Below are 25382 nucleotides of genomic sequence, written 5' to 3'. Positions count from 1 at the left end.
CCGCCCGGCACCATTCACCCCTTCACCCGGCTCTGCCTACTCCCAGGGCTTGCTGACTTCTGGGTCCCGCCCGCCGCGGGGTCCTCACGGCGGGGCTGCCCGGCCTTTGCCTGCGCGCTGCTGCCGCCGCCGAGGGGCTCGGCGCAGGCAGGCGTTCGCGGCGGGCAGCCCTATGCTCGGGGCGCTTGCCGGAGGACCCCTGTCGGGGCCACACCCTGCCATGGGGTCGGGGTCGCGGTCGCCGCGCCGGGGCCGGGAACGCTCCGGGAGTCGGGGGGAGCGGCGGCGAGAGCGCGGTTCGTGGTGAGAGACGAGGCCGTGGGAGGAGGTGGAGCGGGACCGGGAGTAGCTGGACCACGGCTGAGGGGCGGCCGGGACCGGGGGAGGCGGGGCCCGGTGGGCGGAAACAGAGGGGGTGCGGGGTTCGGCGGGCGAGGGAACCGGCGGCGAGGGTAGGGGAACGGGGCGATCCAGCCGCCCCCGGGGTGCCGGGCCCGGGAGAGGGCGGCCGGGCCAAGGCAGGCCCCTCTCCCGGGTGCCCGGCTGGCGCCCCTTCCCGCCGGGCTCAGCCGCTCGGGGGCGGGCCGGGGACGCGGCAGGGACCGGGGGCGGCTGGATCACCCACGTGGGTTGAAAATCGCTGTGACGGCGCTCACAGGCTGCCGGAAGCGTTGCCTGCGCTGTGTCGGTTCTCACCGCATCGTCAGGGACCCGCGCTCTGGAGCCCGTAACCTCCTCCCAGCTGAAATGTGACTTTCCCCCCACTCCAGGCCTGACTCTGACGATGAGAGACAGAAATGGAAGAAAAAGAAAAGCAAAAGCAGGGACCAGCATCGTAAAAACCAGAAGAAACACTGCTCGCGGTCCTGGAGTCACTCCTCTGCCTCCAGCTCAGAGCGCGAGCGGGACAAGAGGAGAGCACGGAGCAGAGAGCGGCGGAAGAAGAGAGATGTCTCCAAGTCTTCTGTGTCCTCTGTCAGCTCTCCCTCCCCGCCACGCTCCCGAGGCAGGGAGGAGCCGGGGCAGCAGCTGAGCCTTCAAGAGCGCTTGAGGCTGAAGGAGGAGAAGAAGAAGCAGGCTGCCCTTATGAAAGCTTTGGAGACACCTGAGGAGAAACGGGCTCGCCGACTGGCCAAGAAAGAGGCCAAGGAGAGGAAGAAGCGTGAGAAGATGGGGTGGGGAGAGGAGTACATGGGTTACACCAACACCGACAATCCCTTTGGGGATAACAACCTGCTGGGCACCTTCATCTGGAGCAAGGTGAGCTCTGCTCAGTGCCCGTGGGATGTAGGGGGCTGCTTGAAGATCACGCCCCTGTGGCCGCTACAGAGTGGGACAGCAGTGTCAGGGGGGGACTACTTTGCTTGAGGTGGGAACCTCAGTAACTCTGAAAGCAGCCACATAAGAGCAAATCACTAGCCTAATGCAGCCGCTGGGTGTTTCTGACAAACTCGGGGGGGGTTGCCCCCCTTCTTCTGAAGGCCAAGATCTGTAGCCAGGGGTGTGGGGTGAGGAAGTGGTCAGTGTGCAGAGAAGGGGCCCAGAACTACTAGGAGCTGCAGGCTGGGTGCTGGACAGTGTTTACTGGTGTGTTAGTGCCTGTCAGACTGGGTGGCCTCCCTGGGCTGAGCCTGCCTGTCACTGAGGCACTTCAGGAGTAGGATTTGAGGGATTTGGAGACCTTTGACAGGATCAGAACTTGCTGTTGGCAGTGGAAGCGGGTGGATGTGATGGCATTTTCTGGCTGGTGGGGGGGCTGTAGGAATCACTAGATTTCACAGCCTCCTTTGGCCACTCTGTTTTCAGGCATTGGAAAAGAAAGGGATCAGCCACCTGGATGAGAAAGACCTGAAGGAGAGGAACAAGCGAATCCAGGAGGACAATCGCCTGGAGCTGCAGAAGGTGGGGTCAGATGTTCTCTCCCTTCCACCATCTGACAGAGAACACTGTAAACAGCCCAGTTCTCCCAGTCGCTTACCTGGAAGTCCTGTTATTCTTCTCACTGGGGGTGTCCATGGGTTGTAGGATCAGGGGGAATAGTTACTGATTTCTGCTGTTCTGTGGTGAAAAGAGTTCTCCTGGGGTGGGGTCCAGCTCTGGGGGTGTGGAGGAGGACAAGTGACAGGCCACGACATGGAGACACTTGGTTTCGTCCAAGTCCACTGTCTTTCCAAGGGCGGGCAGGAAGCAGCCCAGCCCCACTGGCCCACACCGGCTCTGCTTCCACTCCTGGCTCCCGGAGAGCCTCGGGCCAATTGCAGGAGCAGAGGCAGCTTGGTGAGCAGGGTTAGGGATGTGTCATCGAAGGGGTGTCCTCTGTGGGTGCCACTCCCACAGTGGCCTCAGGTCTCCCTCCACCCTGAGCAGGTGAAGCAGCTGCGCCTGGAGCGGGAGCGGGAGAAGGCAATGCGGGAGCAGGAGCTGGAGATGCTGCAGCGGGAGAAAGAGGCAGAGCACTTCAAAACCTGGGAGGAACAGGAGGACAACTTCCACCTGCAGCAGGCCAAGCTGCGGTAGGTGTGGGGCTTCCCAGGAACAGGCCTGCCCGGGAGCAGAGGATGGCAATTTCTGTTCACTGCCCCTCTCCTCTTGCCCAGATCTAAGATCCGCATTCGGGATGGGAGGGCAAAACCCATTGACCTACTGGCCAAGTACATTAGCGCAGAGGATGATGACCTGGCTGTGGAGATGCACGAGCCCTACACCTTCCTGAATGGTCTGACCGTCTCTGATATGGAGGATCTGGTGGAGGACATCCAGGTGCCAGTTATGCCATCCCTGCACCAGGGGCAGCAGCTCAAGGCTTCCCCGCTCAGCACCGCCTCCCTGCCCATGGTGTGGAGCAGGTGCCTGATGTCCTGCTGGTCTCCTACCTGCAGGTTTACATGGAGCTGGAGCAAGGGAAGAATGTGGACTTCTGGAGGGACATGACCATCATCACAGAGGATGAGATAGCCAAGCTCCGCAAACTGGAGGCTTCTGGCAAAGGAGGACCAGGTAAGCGGGACGACAGAGCCTGATATGAGAGAGACCTCATCTGGAATACTGTGTCTATTTCTGGAATCTTCAACGTAAGAAAGATATGGAGCTGTTGGAACAGGTCCAGAGGAGGCTACAAAGATGATCAGAGGGCTGGAGCACCTTCCATGCGAGGACAGGCTGAGGGAGTTGGTCTTGTTCAGCCTGGAGAAGAGAAGGCTCCAAGGGGATCTTAGAGTGACCTTCCAGTACCTGAAAGGGGCTACAAGAAATATGGAGAGGAGCTATACATAAAGGCTTGTGGTGATCGGATGAGGGAGAACGGGTATAAACTGGAGAGGGGGAGATTTAGACTGGACATGAGGAAGAATTTCTTCCCCACAAGAGTGGTGAGACACTGGCCCAGGTTGCCCAGGGAAGCTGTGTCTGCCCCATCCCTGGAGGTGTTCAAGGCCAGGTTGGATGGGCCTTGGGCAGCCTGATCCAGTGGGATGTCCCTGCCCATGGCAGGGGTGTTGGAACTAGATGGTTGGAAGGGACCCTAAAGACTATAATTGTTTTATGATTCTATGATGTGGGTGTCAAGGGAGTGTGAGCAGTGGGTAAAGCAACGGAAAGAGTCTGCCCTGTGCTCTGAGGCTCAGGAGTGCTCTGGGATCTGCTGGGTGGAGGCTGTGGGTCTGGCAGCCATTCCCTGCGGGGTGCAGCCCAGCAGGGCCTGGGTAAAGGCAGGCTGCATGCTCGGAGTCTGACTGTCCTCTCTCTCCCATCTGCTCAGGGGAGCGTCGGGATGGTGTCAACGCCTCCGTCAGCTCAGATGTGCAGTCTGTGTTCAAGGGGAAGACATACAACCAGCTGCAAGTGCTGTACCAGGGCATCGAGAGCAAGATCCGGGGAGGAGGACCCAACCTTGACATTGGGTACTGGGAGAGCCTGCTGCAGCAGCTGAAGGCTTACATGGCTCGTGCCAGGTGAGAGCAAGGCCTGGCCCTGGCTGTGCAAAGGGCAACACAAACCCCACCGTGAGCAGAGTCAGGGAGGCAGAAACCCAGCATTGGTGGCGGAAGGGGTTCTGCCTTTTCTGAAATGGTTGGTTCTCGCAAGAAGGGAGGAGGGCTGAACACTCAGGTGCTCAGGACACTGAACTACAGGGTTATTGAGCCCAAAACTGTACAAAACCCAGCAGATTTCTACCCTGTGTGGTGGATGTCACAGCTCTGGGCAGTGTGGGCATGAGGTGGTTCTACTAGGTGGGACCTGACAGCTCATTTCCTTTCCACAGGCTGCGGGAGCGGCACCAGGATGTGCTGCGCCAGAAGCTGTACAAGTTGAAGCAGGAGCAGGGTGTGGAGAGCGAACCGCTCTTCCCCATCATCAAGCGGGAGCCGGCCTCCCCAAGCAACAGGTACGCAGCCCTTTCCTTGGGGAGCACAGCCATCCGGGCCTCTCGCATGGGGCACCCTGCACAGAAAATGCAGCCTTGTGTTCCCACCCTTCCATAGCCAAACCTCAGGTGAGCAGGGAACGAGGGTACCATCCCCGTCCCAGTTCTCTCTTCTCTCTTTCCTGCAGGCTGGATCCAGAGGAGAGCCTTGTGCAGCCAGGGCCATCCTCGGAGCCAGAGGCTGAGCAGGATGCAGAGGCCAAAGGAGAGGCTGAAGGGGAAGCCGTGCTCATGGAGGAGGACCTGATCCAGCAGAGCCTGGATGACTATGATGCAGGGAAATACAGCCCCCGGCTGCTGGGCCCCAACGAGCTGCCCTTTGATGCCCACGTGCTGGAGGCCGAGGAGGACACACACCGGCTACTGCTCCTGCGTCAGCAGCTCCAGGTCACAGGTAGGAGGCCCGGGGGGCACGGCTGGAGCAGGATACTGCCCTCAGGAAAGGGGGAGTCGGAGCTGGATTGAGAGCGCGCACTGCCCCCAGGCAGTGAGGGTGTTGTGACCTGGTCGAGAGCAGGGAGGTGAGGCTACAACCACTGAGCAGGTACCCGCATTGCATCCTTCCCCCTCTTCCAGCCACAACTCCAAACTGTTTGGGCTGCAGGCAAGTGGGAAGAGTGTTCTGGATGAGTTTTCCAGCACGACTCCGCCTGGTGCCCACACAGAGTCTGCAGGGCATCATGAGCAGCTCCATGTCCTGCTCCGCATCTCCTGCTCCTTCCCTCTGCATGCCCAGGAGCAGCATCCCACCTCTCCTCCCTACAGGTGATGCCAACGAGAGCACCGACGACATCTTCTTCCGCAAGGCCAAGGAAGGCATGGGCGCAGATGAGGCGCAGTTCAGCGTTGAGATGCCCCTGACAGGCAAGGCCTACCTCTGGGCTGACAAGTACCGACCCCGCAAACCCCGCTTCTTCAACCGCGTGCACACAGGCTTCGAGTGGAACAAGTACAACCAGACTCACTATGACTTTGACAACCCGCCCCCCAAGATCGTACAGGGCTACAAGTTCAACATCTTCTACCCTGACCTCATCGACAAGCGCTCGACGCCGGAGTACTTCCTTGAGGGCTGCCAGGACAACAAGGACTTTGCCATCCTGCGCTTCCACGCCGGGCCGCCCTACGAGGACATAGCCTTCAAGATTGTCAACCGGGAGTGGGAGTATTCCCACCGCCATGGCTTCCGGTGCCAGTTTGCCAATGGGATCTTCCAGCTCTGGTTCCACTTCAAGCGTTACCGTTACCGCAGATGAAGGGCTGCTCAGCTCCCTTCTGCATCCCTGGCACAGGGACGGGGCAGGAGGTTCTCATCCCCCATCCCCAGCACCGTCCCACAGCCCTCCCCAAGGCCTGGCCCTGCATGGGACCTGAGGGGTTTTCCCTGTCCTTGCTTTTACCCCGAGGGACACTGAGACTTTGCTACAAATAAATAGGACTTGTTTATGCTGTTGGCTCCTGCGTGGGCACCCCATGCTCCTTGGTATCACCTGGCCCTGGAGTCATCACCGGGTGGGAACACGCTGGGTCAGTACTGGGAGCCGGGTAGCACGGGGGGTGCCAGCGCAGGGCTCTGTCACCCCCTCCCAACATGCTGTCACCTCTGTGCTCCCCCTCCCTGCTCCCAGCACTGCAGCCAGACCTGTCCAGCCTGGATGCTCCCCAGCTGCTGCCGCAGTGCCCTTTTCTCCTCCTCCCTGGCTGTGCCAGTGCCGCAGGCCCTGCTGGGTCCATCGCCTTCCTGCCCCCTGAGTTCTGTAAGTTCTCAGCCTTGGGATCCAGCTTTCCCAGCCTGGGAGCACTGCCACCTCCCTCAACCCTGGCTGTGGGATGACAGGGTTCAGTGGCTGTGAGGCGCCTGCCTCTAGCAGGAGGAGGCGAGGATTTGGACGGGAAATCTCCTTACAGGGAAAAATCCGGTTGCTGTGGACCACGGTCCCTCCCACCCAGTGCCTGAGCAGATGGGGAGGCAGTGCTGGTGCCAGAGTGATGCCGGTAGTGCATCCACATCTTGGCCATGAACCGTCACAGCAGGGTGGTTTGCTCCCCACTGGTCTTGCTGCATCCTGCCCCCTGTTCTGCCCCCCGGCCATGGGGCTGGGGGTGCCCTGGCTCTGCTCCATGGCTGCTGTTTCCCCCATGGCTCAGGGGAACCGCCCTGTCCTGCTGCTCAGCACTACAGGCAGGATCCAGCCCTGCAGATGCCATGCAGCTTCTGCTCCAGAGGCTCCCACACTCGCTGACACTCAGCTGCAGGGGGACGGGATGGGGAGACCCCGACCACCTTGGCCCCACGGTGGGTGCCCTATCCCCATCCTGCGAGGCGTCCCGGGGGGCCGCTGGCTGTACAAGGACACGTCCCCTGGCCTCTCCTTCCTGTGGGTTATTTAAAGCCATGAGCTTGGTGCAGGGGGGTTGGAGCCTGAGCTCTGCACAGGAATTATCCAAAGGCCCAGACAGAGGCAGCTTTGGAGGAAATGGGAAAAAAAACACCCAAACCCTGTGGCTGTGTGTCCTCCCTGCTTGACTGCATGGCAGTGCTGCCCTGCCTCAGCCCCCCTCTCCCCTGGGCATACACAGGGGGCTCCCCATAACATCTCACTGTGCCCACAGCCTGGACAGGATCCACACTCCCTCTTTTTCCCCCCACCCCTGACTTCGAGCCCTGGACAGACCCACTGACGGGGCATGAGAGCCCTGGGAGCTGCTGCAGCTGGGTACCCACCACAGCCGGTTCAGGCATTGGATCCACCTGGAGCCCAGGATGTTTTTTTACAGCCCTGGCTCTTCTCCACATCTCCTCTACGTTTTAGGGGAAAGCTGCTTACATGACGGCCCCTCAGCTTGGGTTGTGCCAGCGTGGTGGCAGGTGGTGCAGAGACATCCTTTGTGCCCACATCCTCTGTGAGTGCAGCTACACCCTGTACTGGGGCGGTGGGAGGGGCGGCGCGCCCAGGCGGTATCAGGACACGCCAGGCGGTGGCTGAGCTAGGTTCTGCTCGGAGCAGAGCCACTGCTGCCTCTAGCACACTACGCCCTGGCTCAAGCTGGATGTCAACCTCCAGGCTTTTGCTGGGACAGCTTTGCCCCACACTGTGGGGTTGCGGGATGAGATCTGCAGCTTGGCAGAGCCAAGGTGGTGTCAGGAAAAGCTCCTGCTTGGGCCTCAGCATCACCCTCCTGCTGGCAAGCCCCAGCCTCACTGGCCTTGAGAGGATGCTGGGTGCATGGGATGCGTCACCCGTGGGCTGAGACACTCCCAATGCTCTGGAGCTGGATGGAGACGGGCTCTTCCCTCCCCTACAGAGTGTGAAGAGAAGGAACAGAGGCCATGGCGGCTCCCACGTCTCAGCATAGTGCCAGAGCAGTCAGGCTGGGAGAACCCCCAGTCCGTGAACCCCGGGCAGTGTCCCTGTGGCTGCGGGGGCACCCAGGGACCCTCAGAGGGGGGAGCCGCTCACCTCGACCCCCTCCTCCCCACTCCTGGGTCTCAGGGCCCGCAACGGGGGACAGCAGGGATGTCCCCCCCAGGCTGGAGGACAAGGTTCCAGCCCAGCGCAGCAGTGTTGATGTGGGTCCCAGTGGGACAGCGGGGTGGCGGGACTGACCCTCCCCTCCGGACGCAGGAATCCAGCTCGGGTAAACAAATGAGTAACGCGGATAAGAGCCCAGTCCCACTAAATATAGCCGGGACAGCGGGTAGGGGTGTCTCAGCGCAGTGCCTTCGCACAGCAGCTCAGGTCCAGGTGAGGCTGGGAAATTAAAACCCTCACCCCAATGGCTCCGGGCAGGGGGCTCAGCACAGGGGGTGCCGCAGGGCTGGGGGCTCAGCCGGAGGGAACGGTGTGGGGGGATGGAAGCGGGGCCACATCTGTTTTAGGGGTGCGGAGCAGGACAGGGTACAGAGAGCCCAGCCCTTCCTTCCCCCAAGCCCAAACTGAGGTGAGCCCAGAGGGGCTGAGCTGAGCGGGGCTGAACCGGGATGAGTAGAGCCGGGCTGGGATGAGCCGAGCTGAGCCGGGCGGGTCTGGGCTAAGCGGGGTTGAACCGGGGTGAGCTAAGCTGAGCTGAGCCGAACCGAGCCGAGCCTGACTGAGCTCAGCCCAGCTGAGCTGAGCCGAACCGAGCTGTTGGGGTGCGGAAGGCAGCGAGGTGAGTTCGGAGCGGCAGCGGGAGGAGGTCGGTGGGGGCTGAGAGGGACAAAGAGCCCACGAGGCGGGGATGGACGGAGGGAGCGGGGAGGACAAACTGCCCGCAGCGCTGGGATGGGGCGATCAGGGCTGTCCCGGGTCGCCCCGAAACCCCACAAGCTGCGGGGGATGGGACATGGTGCCCTCTCTGCCCCCCGGCTCTCTGTCTGTCCCCCGGGGGTCTGTCTGTCTGTCCCCTCCGGCTGTCTGTCTGTCCCCCCAGGGGCTGACTATCTGTCCCGTCCAGCTGTCTCCCTGATCCCAGGCTCTCCCTGGATTTGCTCTCCGGGCTCCATGCAGGGGCTGGTTTGGGCGACCCAGCGGTAGCATCGAAGCCCTGGAGGGTGCGTGGGCTGCGGGACCCCCGGCTGGGTGACCCCGGCCAGCCTGGAGGGCAGCGGGTTGGGGCCCTCGGCCAGGGCCACTGCAGGGACAGACAAGAGCAGCTACCAGCCCTCCTCCTGTGTCACTGCTGCCCGTCAGCGTCCTGCGTGTTCCAGGCTTGGCTGTCCCTGCTCCATCCCTTTGATGGTGGCTGTTGCCCTTCCAGCCCCGACTTGGCCTTGAGGTGATGAGAGGAAATGGTCTCAAGCTGTGCCAAGGGAGGTTTAGGTTGAATATCAGGAATAACTACTGAGTGGGGAGGCCCTGGCAGAGGCTGCCCAGGGCAGTGGTGGAGTTCCTGTCCCTGAAGGGGTTTAACAGGTGTGTAAACGCCTATGGGACATGGTTTGGTAGTGGTGATGGTGCTGGGCTGAAGGCTGACAGCTGGACAGGGTGAGCTTTGAGGTCTTTTCCAACTTCAGCGATTTAGGATGCACCGTAAATCCTGCTTTCAGTTCTGGGCCCCTCGCTCCAAGAAGGATGTGGAGGCTCTGGAGTGTGTCCAGAGAAGAGCAACAAAGCTGGTGAGGGGGCTGGAGAACAAGTCTTATGAGGAGCGGCTGAGAGAGCTGGGGTTGTTTAGCCTGCAGAAGAGGAGGCTGAGGGCAGACCTTAATGCTCTCTACAACTACCTGAAAGGAGGTTGTGGAGAGGAGGGAGCTGGGCTCTTCTCCCAAGTGACAGGAGACAGGACAAGGGGAATGGCCTCAAGCTGTGCCAGGGGAGGGTCAGACTGGACATCAGGAGGAAATTTTTCACAGAAAGGGTCATGGGTCCCTGGCAGAGGCTGCCCAGGGAGGAGGTGGAGTCACCATCCCTGGGGGTATTTAAAAGACAGGTGGACAAAGTGCTCAGGGACATGGTTTAGTGGCAGATAGGAATGGTTGGACTCGATGATCCAAGAGGTCTTTTCCAACCAGGTGATTCTATGATCTGCTGCCCAGAGAGCCCCAGCCTGGGGGCAGGTGGAAGTGGGACCACGTCCATCCCTGGTAGTGTCAGCCTTGTCCAACAGTGTCCAGTGGTACCACCTGCACAAGGGACATCAGGCCAGAGAGGGAGAAGCAACACTGCAGAGAAAATCCTTGTTCTTCTAGAATGAAGTGAGATGAGGCTGTCCCCGGAGAGGGCCAGCAAACAAAGTGGAGGGACTGGACACATGAGGGAAAAGTGCAAATGCCCTGCAGCATCTTCTGCACAGCTGCCCTGCAGCCGAGCGCGTCTGGGGTGGCAGACCCCAGTCCCAGGGACAATGTAGGGTGCAGTGAGGGGAGTCACTGCAGCCCTGTTTGGGGTCCCTTTGCAGGCATGTGACGCCCAGCAAACCTTCCTTCCCAGTCCCTCCACGGCCTCATCTGACCAGCCGTGGCTGGGGAAGCCAAGGACTGGGGTGGGAGCTGCGCAGATAAGGAGCAGCCACCCGTCCTCCCCATTAGCCTCTTGCCTTTCCCTTGCAAACCTCGGATGTGGCCGGGGCAGGAAGCGGTCCCTGGTGGAGGCAGGGGAGCCTGCAGTGCATCTGCGGCACAAAACCAACCCACGGGCTTGAGCAGCGCCAAGAACCCCATTAGTGCCCGCAGCCTTCCCCAGCACTGCTGTCAGCAGCAGCTCAGCCACCAGCAGCTCCTCACCAGCAGCTCCTCACCAGCAGCTCCTCGCAACTGGGATTTTAACCCGACACCCTTTTTGCTTTCACTTGCAGCAAATCCTTGTAGGATTGCCCGTGGAGAGGGTTTTGCTGGATCCAGTAACCCCAAACCCAGTCTAGTGGGGACGGGCACTGCGCTCAAGGTCTCTCCTCTGCAGGACCTGCCGTCCCCACACATCCTCCTGCGGTGGCCACCTGCAATGAGGGGAGAAGGCGCGTGAGGAGCCCCCGGCCCTTACATGAACCCGTAAGTGCCTCGGGTTTGCTGTGGCCCAGCTCATTCCTGGTTGGTGCTAAATGGCCCGTCTTTAATATTTGATTCCCTCTAAGTGCTGCGTGGCTCCCTGCAGCTGAGGCAGCGCTGCACGGGGCCCCGAGCCCACCCTGGCATTGGCGGCCAGTCCTGGGCTCCGCAGCGAGCGGTGGGTGAGGGGCCAGGTGGTTGTTGTGCCAGGGGAGGGGAACAGGGAGGGGACATGGGTGACAGTGGGGTTTGGGGGGTGTGGAACCACTGGGGCTGGTGCCACTGCCTCTGGATGCTCTGGAGAGGGATGGTCAGCAGCCGAGAGCATCCTGCAGCGTCCCACGGCCGTGTGGGCAACATCACCCCGTGGGCTCCTGATCCCCAGATGTGCTGGAGAGAGCACTGGGAACACCCTCGTGGGGGGGGGTGACCCCGAGAGTGCGGGCAGACACATGGGAGGGGACAATGAGCGGCACCCCTGAGCCGTGGCAGCACCGGGGGGCACGAGAGGAATTTGCCACCTCCCCAGGAAAGAAATCCCAGGGGACACAGGAAAGACTGAAGGTTCCTCGGGGATCCAGAACTGTCACCCCGAGGCCTGACCACAAGTCTCAAGGGGACTGTCACCTTCGGGGCTGCCACTGCCATCCCTCTGGGACTGGAGAAAGCAAACAGTGGCGAGTTTTCACTCTTGTCTCATGGAAAAAGGCACGGCCATCCTCACACTGTGAATCACCACCACACACTGCCAGCTGCCCACGCCGGGATGGGGACCAGGATGGGGATGTGCCCCCACTGCCACGCTCAGCCCCCTCCCCGCTCCCCAGCAGCCACAGGGCCAATGGTGCAGGGGTGCTGCTGTGCTGGATGGGTGCCAGCGCCCTCAGCGTGCCTGGATGCGGCCCTGGAGGGGGATGTTGCAATGCCTGGCCCCATCCCAGCCCCGTGCTGGGCTGTGGGATCAGCGTGTGCCGGGGTGTGCGCAGCAGCTCCAGCCCCGTGGGGAGCCAGAAAGGGGGTGATAAGTGGGGGCTGCCGGGCTGCAGGATGTGGCGCGGGGCTCACCTGGCTCCAGGGGCTGTGGAGCAGGGCCAGATGCAGGACCGGTGGCTGGGTTTGGTGCCAATGGGTGCTGGCTCGAGATTCGACTTGGGAATGGGAGGGGCAGGTGACAGTGCCACCCTGCACAAGGGACAGACAGGGGGGTCCCAGGACCCTCCCAGCAGGATCTTTGCAGGAGCACTGTCAGGATACAGCTGGGCATCCCGCGGGAGCCACCAGGCCAGGGATGATGTCAACCGGTGGTGTGGGCAGAGGGTAGATGGGGTGGCAAAAACATCCCCAGCCTGGAGAAATGGGACCCAGGAGAGAAGGGGTCTGGTCCCCATAGGATCCGGTCCCCAGGGTGCCTTGTTCCCACTGCCACCACGCCTCTGTGCCAGCCCACAGCATCTGCTTTGCAGCCTGGAATACTCAGTGATGGAGGCAGCAGCCCCGGGGCTTCTCAGATGCAGAATGCTCGCCGGCACTGGATTGCTGCTGAGCGAGCCCATGTGGCATTCCCCAGCCTGCCCCAACCTCAGCCGTCCTCGTGCACCTGCTGCAGCCACTGGGCCACCGTCCCGGTGACAAAGCCCGGATTCCAGCTGCGGTGAGGCTGGAGGAACAGGATGGGGGTGTCACACCCACAGGGTGTCACCGTGGGGGTGACACACAAAGCCAGCCGTGTGTCCCCCAGCTTTGGGCTGACCACAGCGCCGCGTCAGGGGCTGCAGCGCACACAGCTCCAGGCGTGGCCACCTCCTCCCATGTGAGTTCCCCCTCACCCTGTGGGAACAGAGCTTCTCCCCCTCAAGCCGGGGGTGCAGAGAGAAAGGTGCAAGGACAGAGAGAGGGGGGTCAGAATTGGACCCTGGTGCAGCTGCCCTGTGCCCACACGCACTGTCCTTCAGCACAGCTCCACTAGATGTCCCTGAACTGAGCTGCCGGTGCCAAGCTTCTCCAAACACCCACCACACAGGCTTGCAGCCTCATGGCAACAGTGCCATGTGGCTCGCAGCCAGGGATGGTTAATCCTGGCCAGCTGCGGCGCTGGGGCCCTCCACGCCTCCTGCTGCACCCGGAGCAGCGCCAGCCTAGTACACGCTGCAGTGCCGATGTGGGGTCCCCTCCAGAGCCGGTCGGATGCCCACGTTTGCAGAGTCAGGGTGGATGATGGGTGGGCTCCGCCATGGGTACCTGAAGCTCCGCCAGGGGAGGTTCAGGCTGGATATCAGAAAAAAATTCTTCACAGAAAGAGTTATCGGGCACTGGAACAGACTGTCCAGGGCGGGGATCGAGTCACCTTCCCTGGAGGCGTTTAAGGAACGGAGGTGTTTAAGGAACGGATGGATGAAGTACTGAGGGACATGGTTTAGGGAGTGTTAGGAATGGTTGGACTCGATGATCCGGTGGGTCCTTTCCAACCTGGTGATTCTATGATTCTAAACCCCCCCTTCCTTGTCCCCACAGGGCAAGGCGTGATCGGTGCTGGTGCCGGCGGGGTCACAAGCCATGGAACTGAGCCAGGAGGGCGTCTGAAGCCACCAGAAGGAGTAGAGGGACATGGAACCTCCCAATGGCAGCACGGCTGACCAGTCAGACACGTGCTTTGGGGCTTTCAATGCCAGCGATGGACGCAGCAATGGGCAGAACCGCATTGCCTCGCCCTGGTTCTCCACTGCCTTTGGCCTCATTGGCCTCTGCTCCAACCTCTTTGCCCTCTGTGTCCTGATCACCTCCTCCCGCAAACTGTCCAGCCGGACCCGTTCCTCCTTCCTCGTCTTCCTCTGCGGGCTGGTGGTCACGGACTTCATGGGGCTGCTGGTGACGGCCTCAGTCATCATCCCATACCACTTCATCAAGTTCGCTTGGGCCGAGGTGGACCCTGGCTGCCACCTTTGCAACTTTCTTGGGTTCTCCATGGTCTTCTTCGGCCAGTGCCCACTGCTGCTGGGGGCCACCATGGCTGGTGAGAGGTTCTTTGGCATCAACCACCCGTTCTCCCGCTCCACCAGCATCTCCAAGCGCCGTGCCTGGTCCATCGTGGGGCTGGTGTGGGGCTTCTCCTGCGTGCTGGGGCTGCTCCCAGTGCTGGGGCTGGGGCAGTACACATTGCAGTATCCTGGCTCCTGGTGCTTCCTTACCCTCCTGCCTGACACCGGTGACATTGTCTTCTGCCTGCTCTTTGCCCTGCTGGGCATCTTCTCCGTGCTGCTCTCCTTCATCTTCAACACAGTCAGCGTGGTAACACTCTGCCGTGTCTATCATGAGCGGGAGTCGGTGCAGCGACGCCGGGACAGCGAGGTGGAGATGATGGTGCAGCTTGTGGGCATCATGATCATTGCCACTATCTGCTGGATGCCCCTCCTGGTAAGGACCTGGATCTTGGTGTCTTTTCCCAACATGCTTCTGGTGAGGCCCTAGGTCTTGGTGTGTGTCCTGTGCACCAACTGTTGGGGTCCCCATCCTTGGTGTCTCACTCACCCTGTGCCATGTCCCTCCTCGTGAGGGTCTGGGTGTTCCCCTACCACCAGTCTGCACCCTGGGTTGACACCTGGGTGATGGGCTCTGAGGCTCAGCACCACTCGCAGACAGAGCGGTGTCCCTGGTAGCAGGTGCCCCAAAACAGCCTCTAACAGGCTCAATGCCCACCCTTGGAGCTGCTCATGGCCTCTGTGTAGACCGTTGCTCATGGCCTTGTCCCTTTCCCCCCTGTACAGATCTTCATCGTCCAGACGGTCCTGCAGCAGCTGCAGGCCGATGGCCAGATCCAGATGCTGCCCACAAAGACGCAGGAGATGCTGCTCATCTACATCCGCATGGTCACCTGGAACCAGATCCTGGACCCCTGGGTCTACATCCTCTTCCGCCGGGCCGTGCTGCAGCGCATCTACCCCAGCCTGCGCCCCCGGCCCTCCATCATCTCCCTCTACCCTGTCCTCAACCCCTCCCTGCGCCGCAAGTTCACTGCCGACTCCGTCCTGCAGTAGTGGCCGCAGGGTCGGGCACCAGGGGTGCAGCCGCACCCCCATCCCACCCCCCACGATAATTCATTGTCCCCATCACCCGCACCCACGGGCTCTCCCCAAACATGAGCGGATTGGCAGGGGCACAGAGCTGCTCCCCGTTCCCATCTGTGTGACTCCCCCCAATAAAACACAGCTTGTGCAGCTCTCGGTGCCCACTCGGGGGGGCTCAGCCCTGGTGGCAGCCACAACACCAGCCCTTCTCCTCCAGGCTCTGCTTTAATGTCCTGCATCCACCTCCTGCCGCAACCCAGGGAGCACAAAGGGGGTTTTGGGCGAGGTGGGGTGCTGGGTACCCTGCTGTCTTTCCAACCCGAGTGCAGCTCAGGACGGGCAGGATGGGGAGCCCCACAGGCACCATAACCCTCAGATGGGGTGAAGATGTGGGACGAGGACAGGGGCAAGAGGCGCTGCCGCCCCCCAGCTACTCCTGTCCCCCCCCGGGCTGGCAGACAGCCGCCCACACCTCGGCCACAAACTCCTGGGGGAAGGCAAACTCGCCCAGCACCGAGTCCAAGTCACGGGCGAGCTGAGCTGCGCTGGGGCTCTCCTTCGCTGCCGTCACCATCGTTGAGGCTGAGGAAGAGAAGAGGGATGGTCAGAGAATCTGGAGTGGTTTGGGTTTAGAAGGGACCTCAAAGCCCATCCAGTCCCACCCCCCCGCCATGGGCACAGACACCTCCCACTGGATCAGGGGCTCCAAGCCTCATCCAACCTGAACACCTCCAGGGATGGGGCAGCCACCACTGCTCTGGGCAACCTGGGCCAGGGCCTCCCCACCCTCACAGGAAAACGTTTCTCCCTAAAATCTCATCTCAATCTCCTCTCTTTCAGCTGAAAACCTTTCCCCCTCATCCTATTTCTGCACTCCCTGATCAAGAGCCCCTCCCCAGCTTTTCTGGAGCCCCTTTCAGGACCAGAAGCTGCTCTAAGGTCTCCCTGGAGCCTTCTCTTCTCCAGGCTCAACAACCCCAACTCTCTCAGCCTTTTTCCGTAGCAGAGCTGTTCTTAGCTCGGATCATTGCCGTGCCCTCCTCTAGACTCTCTCTAACAGCTCCCTGTCTGCGCTGAGGACTTCAGAACTGGACGCAGCCCCTGTCGCTCACCCAGCTCGCTGTCACGGATGCCCATGTAGCTCTCCAGCAGGTCGTCCACCCTGCGGGCAGCTTCCTCCTCGAAGGGGCTGGGCTGGGGGTGAGAGGCTGGGTGCCAGGGGTGGGGGCACAGCCCGGGGACCCTCTGCTCCCACTGAGCTGAGCCCATGGGGGCAGCACGCGTGGGCGCCGAGCCGTGCACCTAGTGGGGTGCGGTGCAGGGTGCACTCAGGGCATGGGGACGCTCTTCCCCACCCATAAAACAGGGTATGGCTCAGGGTGGGGGCTCTGGAGGGGTCTTACCTCCTCCTCCAGTGTGGCCGGGCCCTGTGCCCGCAGCCGCAGTGTTTCCTTCCCACTGACCACTCTACCCTCACCGGGGGACTTGCTGCTCCGCGTCCTCTGGCCGATCATGTCTGCATCCCAGGGTGGGGGACGAGGGGGTGGTGAAGCCGCAGGCAGAGCCTGGCACCTCCTGCCCCTCACTGCCCAGCACCTACCCCGCATGTCCCAGCAGCCAGGGGGCACAGCCGGGTGGGCTGTGCGTGGGGAGAGCGAGCTCACATGCGTAAAGGGCACCCATCAGCATGGCACGGGGTGCACAAGGTCATAGCGTGGCCAGGACGGTGCACACAGAGCACAAGGGGATCACAAGGGGGTGCCTCCCCCCAGGAATGCTCCCCTCAGGGCTGGGGGCTTGGAGGGGCACAGGGATGGGGTCCTCCCAGGGCTGTAGTGGGACCCCCACCCTGACTCACCAAAAGCCTTTTTGGGCTGCACCAAGCGGAGGGTGAAGGGCTGAGCCCGAGGCAACTCCCGCAGCATCCGTGCCACCTCGTAGTGCCGGCAGCCCACGATGGTTTGGTCGTTGATGGCCTCAATGCTGTCGCCCACGCACACGGTCTGGATGCGGTTGATGATGCTCCCCTCCTTGATTCTCTGAGGATCACAGAGGGGGATGAGGACACACAGCAACCAGGTGGCACCATGGGAAGGACAGGCAAATGCAACCCCCATCCCACCCGACACAAACACCCGGTCCCATATCCTTTAGCAACTGGATCAGGCAGGGACGGAAAATACACCAGAGCAGGGGAGCCCCCCAGGGCCAGGGGACCCAGAGGTGTCAGGGAAGGAGAAGGGTCCCAGGGATACCACCCTGCAGGGCCACAGTCCCCAGGGCTGCCTCCAGCCCCAGCGCAGTCCCACAGAGGGTTCACCTTGATGAAAGCATAGCCGGCCCCATTGTCCGTGATGGTGAGGCCAAGCGCATCCTCCGTCTTGGTCACCTCCACCTCCTTTGTCTCACCACGGACGTGGGCGAAGATGAAATCCTCCAGGCCAATCTGTCCCCCCAGCAGCTTCTGCATGTCTACTTTGTGTGTGTTGAGCGTGCAAAAGAGGATCTGCCCCGAGGAACCCCAGTATCAGAGGCTGAGGATGCTCAGGGCTGGAGCTAACCAAAGGTGGATCCAGTCACGTCTGAGTGCCGCTGGAGCAGAGGGAGCCGGGGACACCTAGCCTGGCCATCCCCGTGCACCCTTCTGTAAGCTGCAGGCTACGCAGCAGCTGGCATCAGCCAGGGAATGGCAGCCCTGGCTCCCTGCCCACACATGGGCTGGGGGAAACTGAGGCAAGAGCCACCCAACTACTTACCCAAAGGAGAGCAGACAGACCCAAGACTAAAATGCTCTTTACCAGGTGATTTTGGGGGCTGTATTTGCAAGCAGCTGAGGACTCGCAGGAGGGATGACCATGGATGGTGCCCTGGGGTTGGTGTCCCTTGCTTTAGGTGCGGCCCCCATCCCTGCCATCCCCTCACCTCGGTGGGCGAGATGCTGAAGACCTCGGCGATTTTGGCGTAGAGCTCCTTGACGTTGGTGAAGCCTTCGATGCGCCCCGTGGGGCTGCCGTGGGCCAACTGTGTGTGGAACACCAGCCGGGGGCGGGCACGGGGGGGCCGAGGGGCCAGGGTGCCCTCGGCAAAAGCTGGCTCGGGGGTCCCCAGCTCCTGCCCCACACCGTTCTCCATGGGGCTGCCCTCCTGGGCCTGCCTGCTGCGCCTGCCCACCCGCCGCATCCTGCTGCTGGCACTGCTGAATTATAGATGGGAGCAGATGCCCGGCTGGGCTGTAAGGTGAGCCCCAGGCCTGGGAACCTGATCCAGCTGTGCGGGTCACCCACCTGGGATCGGGTAAGCTCTGCCACTGAGCAAGGGCCCCGGCCAGGCTGCAGGAGGTGGCAGAGCAGCAGGCACGGAGGCAGCTCTGCTGCACCCTCCCCTGCTGCCGTTGGGGGCTGCAGCAAATTGCTCAGCGCCAGCACCCTTGCTCCACACCCAAAAGTGCCCAGGATTAGGGCCAGGAGCAGCTCTGAAGCCATCTCTGAGCATGAACACATGGAGCCCAGGCTGGTTGTTTCTTCAACATTTATTTGCTCCCATCTCCATCCCAAAGCCAAGCGGCCACCAGGAGATTCATCTACAGAGCATGGACCTCGCAGGCGAGAGAAAGCGATTGCGCACCAGCCCCGGGTTAAACCCAGGGCCGGATCAATGTAGTGCTAGTAAGAAAATAAGACACTCTCTAATTACAGTCTGAGATTAGTGACAGGCAGGCCCCGGGACAGCCGACCCCAGCACCACACGGCCAGGACACAGACAGCCTCGATGGTCCCACAATGCAGGACAGGCTCGGGCAGAGAGCGCCAAAAGCCTGGGCACTGCCCCATCCATCGTCTCCCAGGGTGGGGACGGGGTCGGTCCCTGCTCCCCCTCTGCCATGAAGACTATCTGCCTTCACGGCTGCCAAGGGCAGGAACTGCCCTGCCTGGTCCCAGAGGCACAGGGGACGGGGGTGACAGGCAGGGTGACCCGTACAGGGCTGAAGGCACCCACAGGTGAAAGCAGAAAGATTAAATAAAGTGAGAGGAAGAAAGCCTGCCACCTTGCCTGCTGCAGAATGGGGGACAAGAGGCTCCTGGGGCGGATCCAGGGGCCTGGGCACCCGGCTACCTTCCTCCCATCTCAGCCTGGCTCACAGCAGCTCCTGAAAGAGGCTGATTGACTCCAGGCTAGCAACCCACAGGCACCTCTTCTGCCACCAGGCAGCCTGAGGGGTGGCCCCAGTCAGCGAGGCAAGAGGGTGGGGGATGCTCATGCCCACCGCTGACCACCGCACTCAGCACTGCTCCGGATGGGGGCTCTCAACCCTGTCACCACTTGGTCCCCAGAAGCTCAAGGTCCTCGGAGATGGTGCAAGCTGGGTGTGCCATCTCTCTTCTCCAGCGAGGTGCACGGGGTGGAGGGGGAAGCAGCTGGACCACCAGCAGAGACTGTCTCTTGCATGAGCTCCAAGGGACAGGACCGTGGTCCGGCCAGCCCCAGGCTCGGGGAAGGACTGGTCCTCTTCACAGGTGTTCACTGGAGAGGGAGAAACGTAAGGCTGAGTAACAGGGTTTGGCTTCTCTCTCCCACAACCACCTGGAGCAGCTTCAAGCCCACCTTCCCGGCTCGCCTCCTGTCACCCCCCTGCCCTGGGCTGACCCAGACACCCCAGTGCTTAATGGGACATGAGTGCCCTAGGCGCCAGCTCTGGCCAGCCCTGCCAGCTCACCTGGCTATCCGGGACAGGATCTCCTTGATGCGCACCACCAGTTTCTCATGCTGCAGCGGATTGCTCTCAATGGCGCTGTGCAACTTGGCCATGTAGAAGTCCAGAGTGCTCAGTGTGGGGGTCTCCCCAGTGCCTGTGGGGCGGCAGCCCAGTGAGCAGTGCCAGCAGGGCCTCATCCAGCCCTGCCTAGCCTGCTGGTGACCGGGAAGGGACCCTGAACACAATGCCATCTCCTGCAGCAGCAGAGAGCCTGGCACCAACACAAGCCCAGGAACACAAGGATCTGTGCCAATCACTGTCCTGCAGGTGCAGCTGCAGCCACAGCCCAAGAGGACAGTGCCCAGCCTGACCCCCTCACAAGGGAGCCAACGGGCTGTCACAGCCCCGAGCTCCTTGGAGAGCCCCCCAAAGTGCTCCAGCAACCTGCCCCAGCAGCAGCTGAGCTTTTATCACTACCCCACTGATGGCCCCACTTGTAAAACATGCAACCTAATGGTGCCCCCTCTATACAGCCATCAGATCCCAGCAGCCAGCTGGTCCCCACAGCTGCCCCGAACTCACCGGGGATGGGGAGGGAGGCGAAGCTGGCGGTGAGGGCTTGCCGCACGGACTGGAGCTGCTGCTGCAAGGCCAGGGTCTGCCTCTCCTCCTGGGCCAGCTCCTGCTCCAGCTTCTCCTTGGCACAGTTCATGCTTTCCGTGTGCTTCTGCAAGATGGCATTCTGCTCCTCAAACTCCGTGTTCATCTTCCGCAGGCGCCGCAGCTCAGCCTCCCGGGCTGCCAGAATCACACAGTGTTAGAGGAGGGACGGCCCCTCTGCTCTCTCCCCCATCCCAAACCCAATTCCTTCCCCAGCCACAACTCTTCCAAGAGACACAGCATCACCAACCCCTGGGCTCCAGACAGGATTTGAGCTCTCTATCCAGGGACCTTCCACAGCCTGGATCTTGCACCCACCCACGGTCCTGTCCTGAGGGATTCCAGCTGCCCCAGCAGTGGCATCGCTTCCTGCCCCACAGCCCAGCCCCTCACCTTTGTTTTGGTCCAAGAACTCCTCCGTGAAGATGGGCACATCAAAGGTGGAGAAGGTATCACTGCACTCGCCAGCCTGGGGATCAGAAGGGACAGATTGGGCAGGGCTGAGCCCACCGGCGGGGGATCCCATCTCCTTGGGGCTGGGCAGACAGGAGACTCAGGGACAGAGCGAGGGGACAGCTGTGCTCTGCCTCCTGCCAGGCTCTGCTTCAATGGGAAGCTGGTGCCCCTGGTCATGCCCATGCCCAGGCTGGCAGCCAGCCTGGTCCCTACAGGCCAAACCCAGCACTGCCACATGCCTCAGTGTCCCCACACACGGGTGGACCTGCTGGGGCCTTACCTTGTGCAAGTGCCCGTTCAGCAGAGTGTTCACGGCTGCAGAGCCTGCATCCTCTGGAAATGGAGAAGGACGTTACCCTGGGAGCCAGCCCAGCACCCCGAAAGGCTCTGGCAGTGCTCGGCGAGATCCTGCAGCAACACCAACAGCCCCTGCTCCCACAACCCACCTTTCTTGATCTTCTTCTCCTGGATCTTCTCCGTGCACATCTTGTAGGCCTCTGACTGCTGGTATTCCCGTAGCTCCTTCATGTACTGCTGCTTCTCCCGCTCCGCTTCATCCAGATATCGCTACGGTCACAGAGGATCCTCAGCCTGGCCCAGCCCCAGGCTCCTTGGGGACTGCTGACCCCTCCCCACTACTCAAGGTCCAGCTTCACCACCCCACCAGTACTGGGACAAGTTCCCTTTGTGTAGCTGCAGCCAGCAGTGAGCGCAGGGCTTTGGGGTGCAGGCTCTGGAGCGCTGCCCAGCCCTGGGGGGCCTCTCCTGGCTGCCACTACCTGCTTCTCCGAAAGCTGCAGCTTGCTCCACTCAGCCCCCAGCATCTTGGTGATCTCCGGGAAGGGCAGGTCAGGATGCTGCATGCGGATCTGCTCACGCCGCTCGTTCAGAAAACGCACATAGCCCGTCACAGGGGCTTTGGGGCCATTCGGAAGGATCTTCTTCCTCTTCTTGCCCTTGGGCCAGCCCCTCTTCTTCACTGGCTGGCACCCAGTAAAGGGAAAAGGACAACACGGCATAGATCAGAGCACGTGATACCATTGCAGAGACAGGACACAGCCTGCAGACCTGCTTGGGCCTCCTGTCCCTCAAGGGAGGGTTCCTTGGGCTGCCACAGGCTCCACCTGGGCCACTCACGGGTGAGCAGAGGGACAGCCCTGGGCTGGGCACACAGACCCTGCTCTCAGGGACTGGGCAGGGAGGGATACAGACACCAGAGCTCACCTCCTCCTCACTGTGTGGCTTCTCACCACTTGTCCTTGTCGACTCTCCTTTCTCCTGCTTGATGGCCACCAGGAAGTTCCCATGCTGAGCTTTGCCTGTGGCATGCCTGCAGGCAGAGAGAACCCATCAGGAAATCCCTGGAACAGATGGCAACACAAACCCTGGCAGGGAGGCCTTGTGCTCACCAAATCCCCCAACTCCTGCTCACCAAAACAGCCCTCAAACCCACCACCAGCCTCGGAGTCCCTGTTCCTCCGTGAGGGGAGGCCACGCTTGAGTGATGGGGCTCAAGTAGAGCCCAGCATCAGGTGAGCAGGGCAGTCCTGGGCAAACAAAAGCTGCCCCATATCCAATGATGGCCTTGGGACCATGCAGCCACATTTGGACAGGAGCTGCCAATGCTGCTCTTGGGGGCCAGTAACAGCAGGTCCCATCCCTGCATGCCACCAGGGCTGTGGTGCACACCTTGGCGGGGAGTCCTAAGCAGCACAAACCAGCTGATCCCCCTCTGCAAGGGATGAGTTGCTGCCTGAGTCTGAATCCTGGCTCCAGGGGCACCTCCTGGAAGCATCACCCACACCCAGTGCAAACGCTGCCAGGGACAAGGAGAACCCTCAAGGCAGAGGACGAGGGCAGGGCGCTGGCGCCAGCTCGACTCACTCCAGCCACAACTGCTCCATCAGGTTTCTGCTGCCTGTGCCGCCTCCAAGATGCATAGAGCCACCCCTGAGATGTAGCTCTAATGCAGGCTGGCAGCCCCAGACCCCACTCTCCAACTTGCTGCCTCTTCTCTACAGAGCAGCATCTGCTTTCACCAGAGCACACGGGTCCAGCACACGGGTCCAGCACACGGGTCGGCAGAGCCTCCCTGTCCCACCTAAGCACACACAGCCCCCCCGCCAGCATCACCTCAGGGCTCCCCAAACCTCTCCAGCCCCTTCCCCACTGGCTCTGTCTCACAGCAGAGCCCCTGTCCTGCTGACACCCTTTAGTTCCCATGCAGTCCCTGCTCCGTCAAAGAACACCTGCCAGCAGAGCACAGTCGGGTCCCCTGTGTGGAAGGAGCCATGAAGGGCTCAAGCGTTGCAGCAAACAGCGCTCACTTGAGAGTCATCCAAGTCACGAGACATGGTAACCAGCACAGGGCCAAGCGCAAGCCCCAGTAAATAAAATGCCACTGTGCACCAATAGCCAGACCGATCCTGACCCACTTGGGATGAACCCCAGAGCTCCTCTTGTCTGTTTGTCACATCACATACCCAGTGTAAACCCAAACTCGCTCAGAAACCCCAACCTACTGCCAGGTTACCACACGTACAAGCCAACCCTGCAATTAATTTTCCAGGGCCCTCCTCCCTGTATGCCCTGTGCATCCTGTACTGGTCACTGCAGATGGAGCAGTGCCCAGCATAAGTTCTTCTTGGGATCTGAGCCTGACCACCTGTCCTGCACCCACACATGCACACAAAATCCCATGGAAAGGTGTGAGACCATCTCTTCTTCCTTCTTCTGGAGGAAAAAAGCCACCCCTGAGGCTCTGCAGGGGCACAGCCAGCCTTGGGCTTCCTGTATCAGCTCTAACAGAAACATTTCTAGTGATGCCGTACAGCATAATTACACCCAGCCACCACGGCCAGGAACACACTAACCAGACACTGGATCTCTGCCTCCCCCCTCCGCAATCCAGATTCCTTGCGTGCATAAGAATGCTTTAAAAAGTCGAGTTGTTTCAGGCAAGATTCCTCCTCTTATCTGAGCCTCTCTCAGCCAGTTCACTCCGGCACCCACCTCCCTGCACCTCAGAGCGTTTGCCAGGAGCTGCCGTGGCCCTGCACTCTTGGTCAATGCCGGCTCCAGACAGCACACAGTTCTTCTCACAGGAATCGCCCTCATCAGACGCTACTTTCACACCAGATCTCACTTTGCCCTACGCTAATAAGCCAGGCTCATGCAGGCACGAGCTAACGAAGCTGGTGGGTGAGGGGAGCACAGTGCAGCTCACAGCAGGGGACAAGGGGTCCCCAGAAACACAGGAGACCCCAAGGCAAGGCTGGCAACCCCACAGTGAGGAGGCAAGGGCCCAGAGCAACATGCAGGAAGGGAACAGGGGTCCCCCAAGGCGAGCCCAGCTGCCCCGCAGAACCGAAGGACACACAGGGCAGCACTTACAGCATGGCAGCAGGCAGCTGCCTGGCGCTGTGGGCCATGGGTCCAGTCCGTGGCTCCACTCCGCTTGAGTCAGGTCTGTGGGACAGGGACAGAGCTGGCACCCGCACCCGGCCAGCTGGGTGGTGCTTAGCAGGACCTCAAACCCCTAGCAAGGCCACCCTGATGGGGCACCACAGGCCCCAGCTGGTGCCCCCTCCCTGGCTGGACACCCAGGACCCCCAAACTCTCCACACCAGCCCCTGCCACTTCCTGCAGCCCAGGCTCTGAGCCCTCGCACAGCCGTGCCCCTCACCCCCACCCCAAGCCCCATTCACCCTCCTGGGCCAGACCCCTGATCCCCACAGAGCCCCGACCAGACTCCCCCCGCCCCACAACCCCCATACTCCCTGACACCCCCCCACTCTCCACAGAGCCCCCCATCACCCCGTGCCTCCACACCCCTTTCCACTGCCCACAAAGCGCCCCCCCGTCCCCAAGTCTCTAGACACTCCTTATCCCCGCACACCCCCCGCTCCGGGTACCCCCGGACACACCCCGCCTCCCCACAGAGCCCCCCACCCCCCCTCCTCCTCGTGCCCCCGGACACCCTTCACCCTCCCTGCAGAGCTTCCCCCTCTCCCCGTGCGCCTGGAGCCCCCCTCCCCAGACACCCCTCATCCCCCTCACAGAGTCCGTCCGTCCGTCCGTCCGTCCGTCCCTCCCTCCCTCCCCGTGCTCCCGGACACCCCTCACTCTCTACAGAGCCCCCCACGCCCCCGGATACCCCTCACCCTCCCCACAGACCTCCCCCCGGTGCCACTCTCGGCCCCGGTGCCACTCTCGGCCCCGGCCTCGGCCCCGGCCCCGGGCTCCCAGAACTCCCACCGGGCCCCCCTCACGGACCCCTCGGCGGCTCTTCCTGCCCCGCTGTTCTGGATCCCGGCCCCGCCCCGCGTCTCCCATTGGCCGCGTGCCGCCAGCCCGGCGCCGATTGGCTGTCGGTGATGACGTCACAGGACGCCGCTGGGAGGGGAAGGGGCGGGTCCGGCGCGGGCGCGGTACTGCGAGTTCGCCGCGCGCCGCAAGGCTGTTCACCAATCAGCGATCGGCGGGCGGGCGAGGCGGACAGAGCCTTAAAGTGGCAATGGGAGGGCTAGGGTGAGGACCACAGCGACCGCTCCCATCTCCCACTCTCAGGATCCCAGGAACCCCCATTCCCCCACGTTGTTCCGAGTGACCCTAGTACTGGCT

At 61.7% G+C, this 25382-nt stretch overlaps 4 protein-coding genes across 9 annotated transcripts; 2 read left to right on the top strand and 2 right to left on the bottom strand.

The window, feature by feature from the left end:
- Nucleotides 1–5866, top strand: CACTIN (cactin, spliceosome C complex subunit). 2 transcript variants are annotated; one of them, XM_054049845.1, is made up of 10 exons: nucleotides 1–303; nucleotides 771–1260; nucleotides 1807–1902; nucleotides 2368–2513; nucleotides 2598–2760; nucleotides 2880–2997; nucleotides 3758–3950; nucleotides 4262–4384; nucleotides 4552–4817; nucleotides 5189–5866. In XM_054049845.1, the coding sequence occupies exons 1-10, from the start codon at nucleotides 173–175 to the stop codon at nucleotides 5677–5679; spliced, it is 2217 nt and encodes a 738-aa protein (XP_053905820.1). In that variant the 5' UTR covers nucleotides 1–172; the 3' UTR covers nucleotides 5680–5866. The 2 variants fall into 2 exon arrangements, with proteins under 2 accessions (XP_053905820.1, XP_053905819.1); XM_054049844.1 differs by having other exon boundaries at nucleotides 4528–4817.
- A 2212-nt stretch (nucleotides 5867–8078) lies between these two features.
- TBXA2R (thromboxane A2 receptor) lies at nucleotides 8079–15058 on the top strand. 3 transcript variants are annotated; one of them, XM_009564111.2, is made up of 4 exons: nucleotides 8079–8169; nucleotides 10700–10892; nucleotides 13401–14300; nucleotides 14651–15058. In XM_009564111.2, exons 3-4 carry the CDS (start codon nucleotides 13494–13496, stop codon nucleotides 14918–14920), a joined length of 1077 nt encoding a protein of 358 aa, XP_009562406.2. In that variant the 5' UTR covers nucleotides 8079–8169; nucleotides 10700–10892; nucleotides 13401–13493; the 3' UTR covers nucleotides 14921–15058. The 3 variants fall into 3 exon arrangements, with proteins under 3 accessions (XP_009562406.2, XP_053906311.1, XP_053906310.1); XM_054050336.1 differs by having other exon boundaries at nucleotides 8097–8169; nucleotides 10804–10892; XM_054050335.1 differs by lacking the exon at nucleotides 8079–8169 and adding an exon at nucleotides 8464–8575.
- Nucleotides 15059–15174: 116 nt separating this feature from the next.
- On the bottom strand, nucleotides 15175–18295 carry GIPC3 (GIPC PDZ domain containing family member 3). 2 transcript variants are annotated; one of them, XM_054050501.1, is made up of 6 exons: nucleotides 17873–18295; nucleotides 17271–17456; nucleotides 16809–16989; nucleotides 16354–16466; nucleotides 16063–16252; nucleotides 15175–15532 (listed from the first exon to the last, which is right to left on the bottom strand). In XM_054050501.1, exons 1-6 carry the CDS (start codon nucleotides 18128–18130, stop codon nucleotides 15381–15383), a joined length of 1080 nt encoding a protein of 359 aa, XP_053906476.1. In that variant the 5' UTR covers nucleotides 18131–18295; the 3' UTR covers nucleotides 15175–15380. The 2 variants fall into 2 exon arrangements, with proteins under 2 accessions (XP_053906476.1, XP_009562407.2); XM_009564112.2 differs by having other exon boundaries at nucleotides 16063–16144.
- Nucleotides 18296–18547: 252 nt separating this feature from the next.
- Nucleotides 18548–25108, bottom strand: HMG20B (high mobility group 20B). Of its 2 annotated transcripts, none has more exons than XM_054050503.1 (10): nucleotides 24936–25052; nucleotides 24153–24227; nucleotides 21984–22089; nucleotides 21539–21742; nucleotides 21206–21326; nucleotides 21040–21092; nucleotides 20697–20772; nucleotides 20226–20441; nucleotides 19665–19797; nucleotides 18548–19471 (listed from the first exon to the last, which is right to left on the bottom strand). In XM_054050503.1, the coding sequence occupies exons 2-10, from the start codon at nucleotides 24188–24190 to the stop codon at nucleotides 19459–19461; spliced, it is 960 nt and encodes a 319-aa protein (XP_053906478.1). In that variant the 5' UTR covers nucleotides 24191–24227; nucleotides 24936–25052; the 3' UTR covers nucleotides 18548–19458. The 2 variants fall into 2 exon arrangements, with proteins under 2 accessions (XP_053906478.1, XP_053906477.1); XM_054050502.1 differs by having other exon boundaries at nucleotides 18549–19471; nucleotides 25035–25108.
- Between the last annotated feature and the right edge of the window lie 274 nt (nucleotides 25109–25382).

The sequence above is a fragment of the Cuculus canorus genome, chromosome 27 (genome assembly GCF_017976375.1).
Source record: "Cuculus canorus isolate bCucCan1 chromosome 27, bCucCan1.pri, whole genome shotgun sequence".
NCBI classification, from domain to species: Eukaryota; Metazoa; Chordata; class Aves; order Cuculiformes; family Cuculidae; genus Cuculus; species Cuculus canorus.
The sequence above is the reverse complement of the archived record's forward strand: the minus strand, read 5'-3'. Positions and strand labels throughout refer to the sequence as shown.

Bases quoted from the DNA above. Each gene is read 5' to 3' on its own strand.
- TBXA2R (XM_009564111.2), top strand. From the start codon at position 13,494: ATGGAACCTCCCAATGGCAGCACGGCTGACCAGTCAGACACGTGCTTT. The intron at 14,301-14,650 runs GTAAGGACCTGG...CCCCCTGTACAG, and splicing joins TCTGCTGGATGCCCCTCCTG to ATCTTCATCGTCCAGACGGT.
- HMG20B (XM_054050502.1), bottom strand. From the start codon at position 24,190: ATGGCCCACAGCGCCAGGCAGCTGCCTGCTGCCATGCT. The intron at 20,773-21,039 runs GTAAGGCCCCAG...TCTGATCCCCAG, and splicing joins TGAACGGGCACTTGCACAAG to GCTGGCGAGTGCAGTGATAC. The intron at 19,798-20,225 runs GTGAGTTCGGGG...GCCGCCCCACAG, and splicing joins CGCCTCCCTCCCCATCCCCG to GCACTGGGGAGACCCCCACA.
- GIPC3 (XM_054050501.1), bottom strand. From the start codon at position 18,130: ATGCGGCGGGTGGGCAGGCGCAGCAGGCAGGCCCAGGAGGGCAGCCCC. The intron at 16,990-17,270 runs GTGAACCCTCTG...TGTGATCCTCAG, and splicing joins CCGGCTATGCTTTCATCAAG to AGAATCAAGGAGGGGAGCAT. The intron at 15,533-16,062 runs GTGAGCGACAGG...TCTCTTCCTCAG, and splicing joins CATCCGTGACAGCGAGCTGG to CCTCAACGATGGTGACGGCA.
- CACTIN (XM_054049844.1), top strand. From the start codon at position 173: ATGCTCGGGGCGCTTGCCGGAGGACCCCTGTCGGGGCCACACCCTGCC. The intron at 1,903-2,367 runs GTGGGGTCAGAT...CACCCTGAGCAG, and splicing joins ATCGCCTGGAGCTGCAGAAG to GTGAAGCAGCTGCGCCTGGA. The intron at 2,761-2,879 runs GTGCCAGTTATG...TCCTACCTGCAG, and splicing joins ATCTGGTGGAGGACATCCAG to GTTTACATGGAGCTGGAGCA.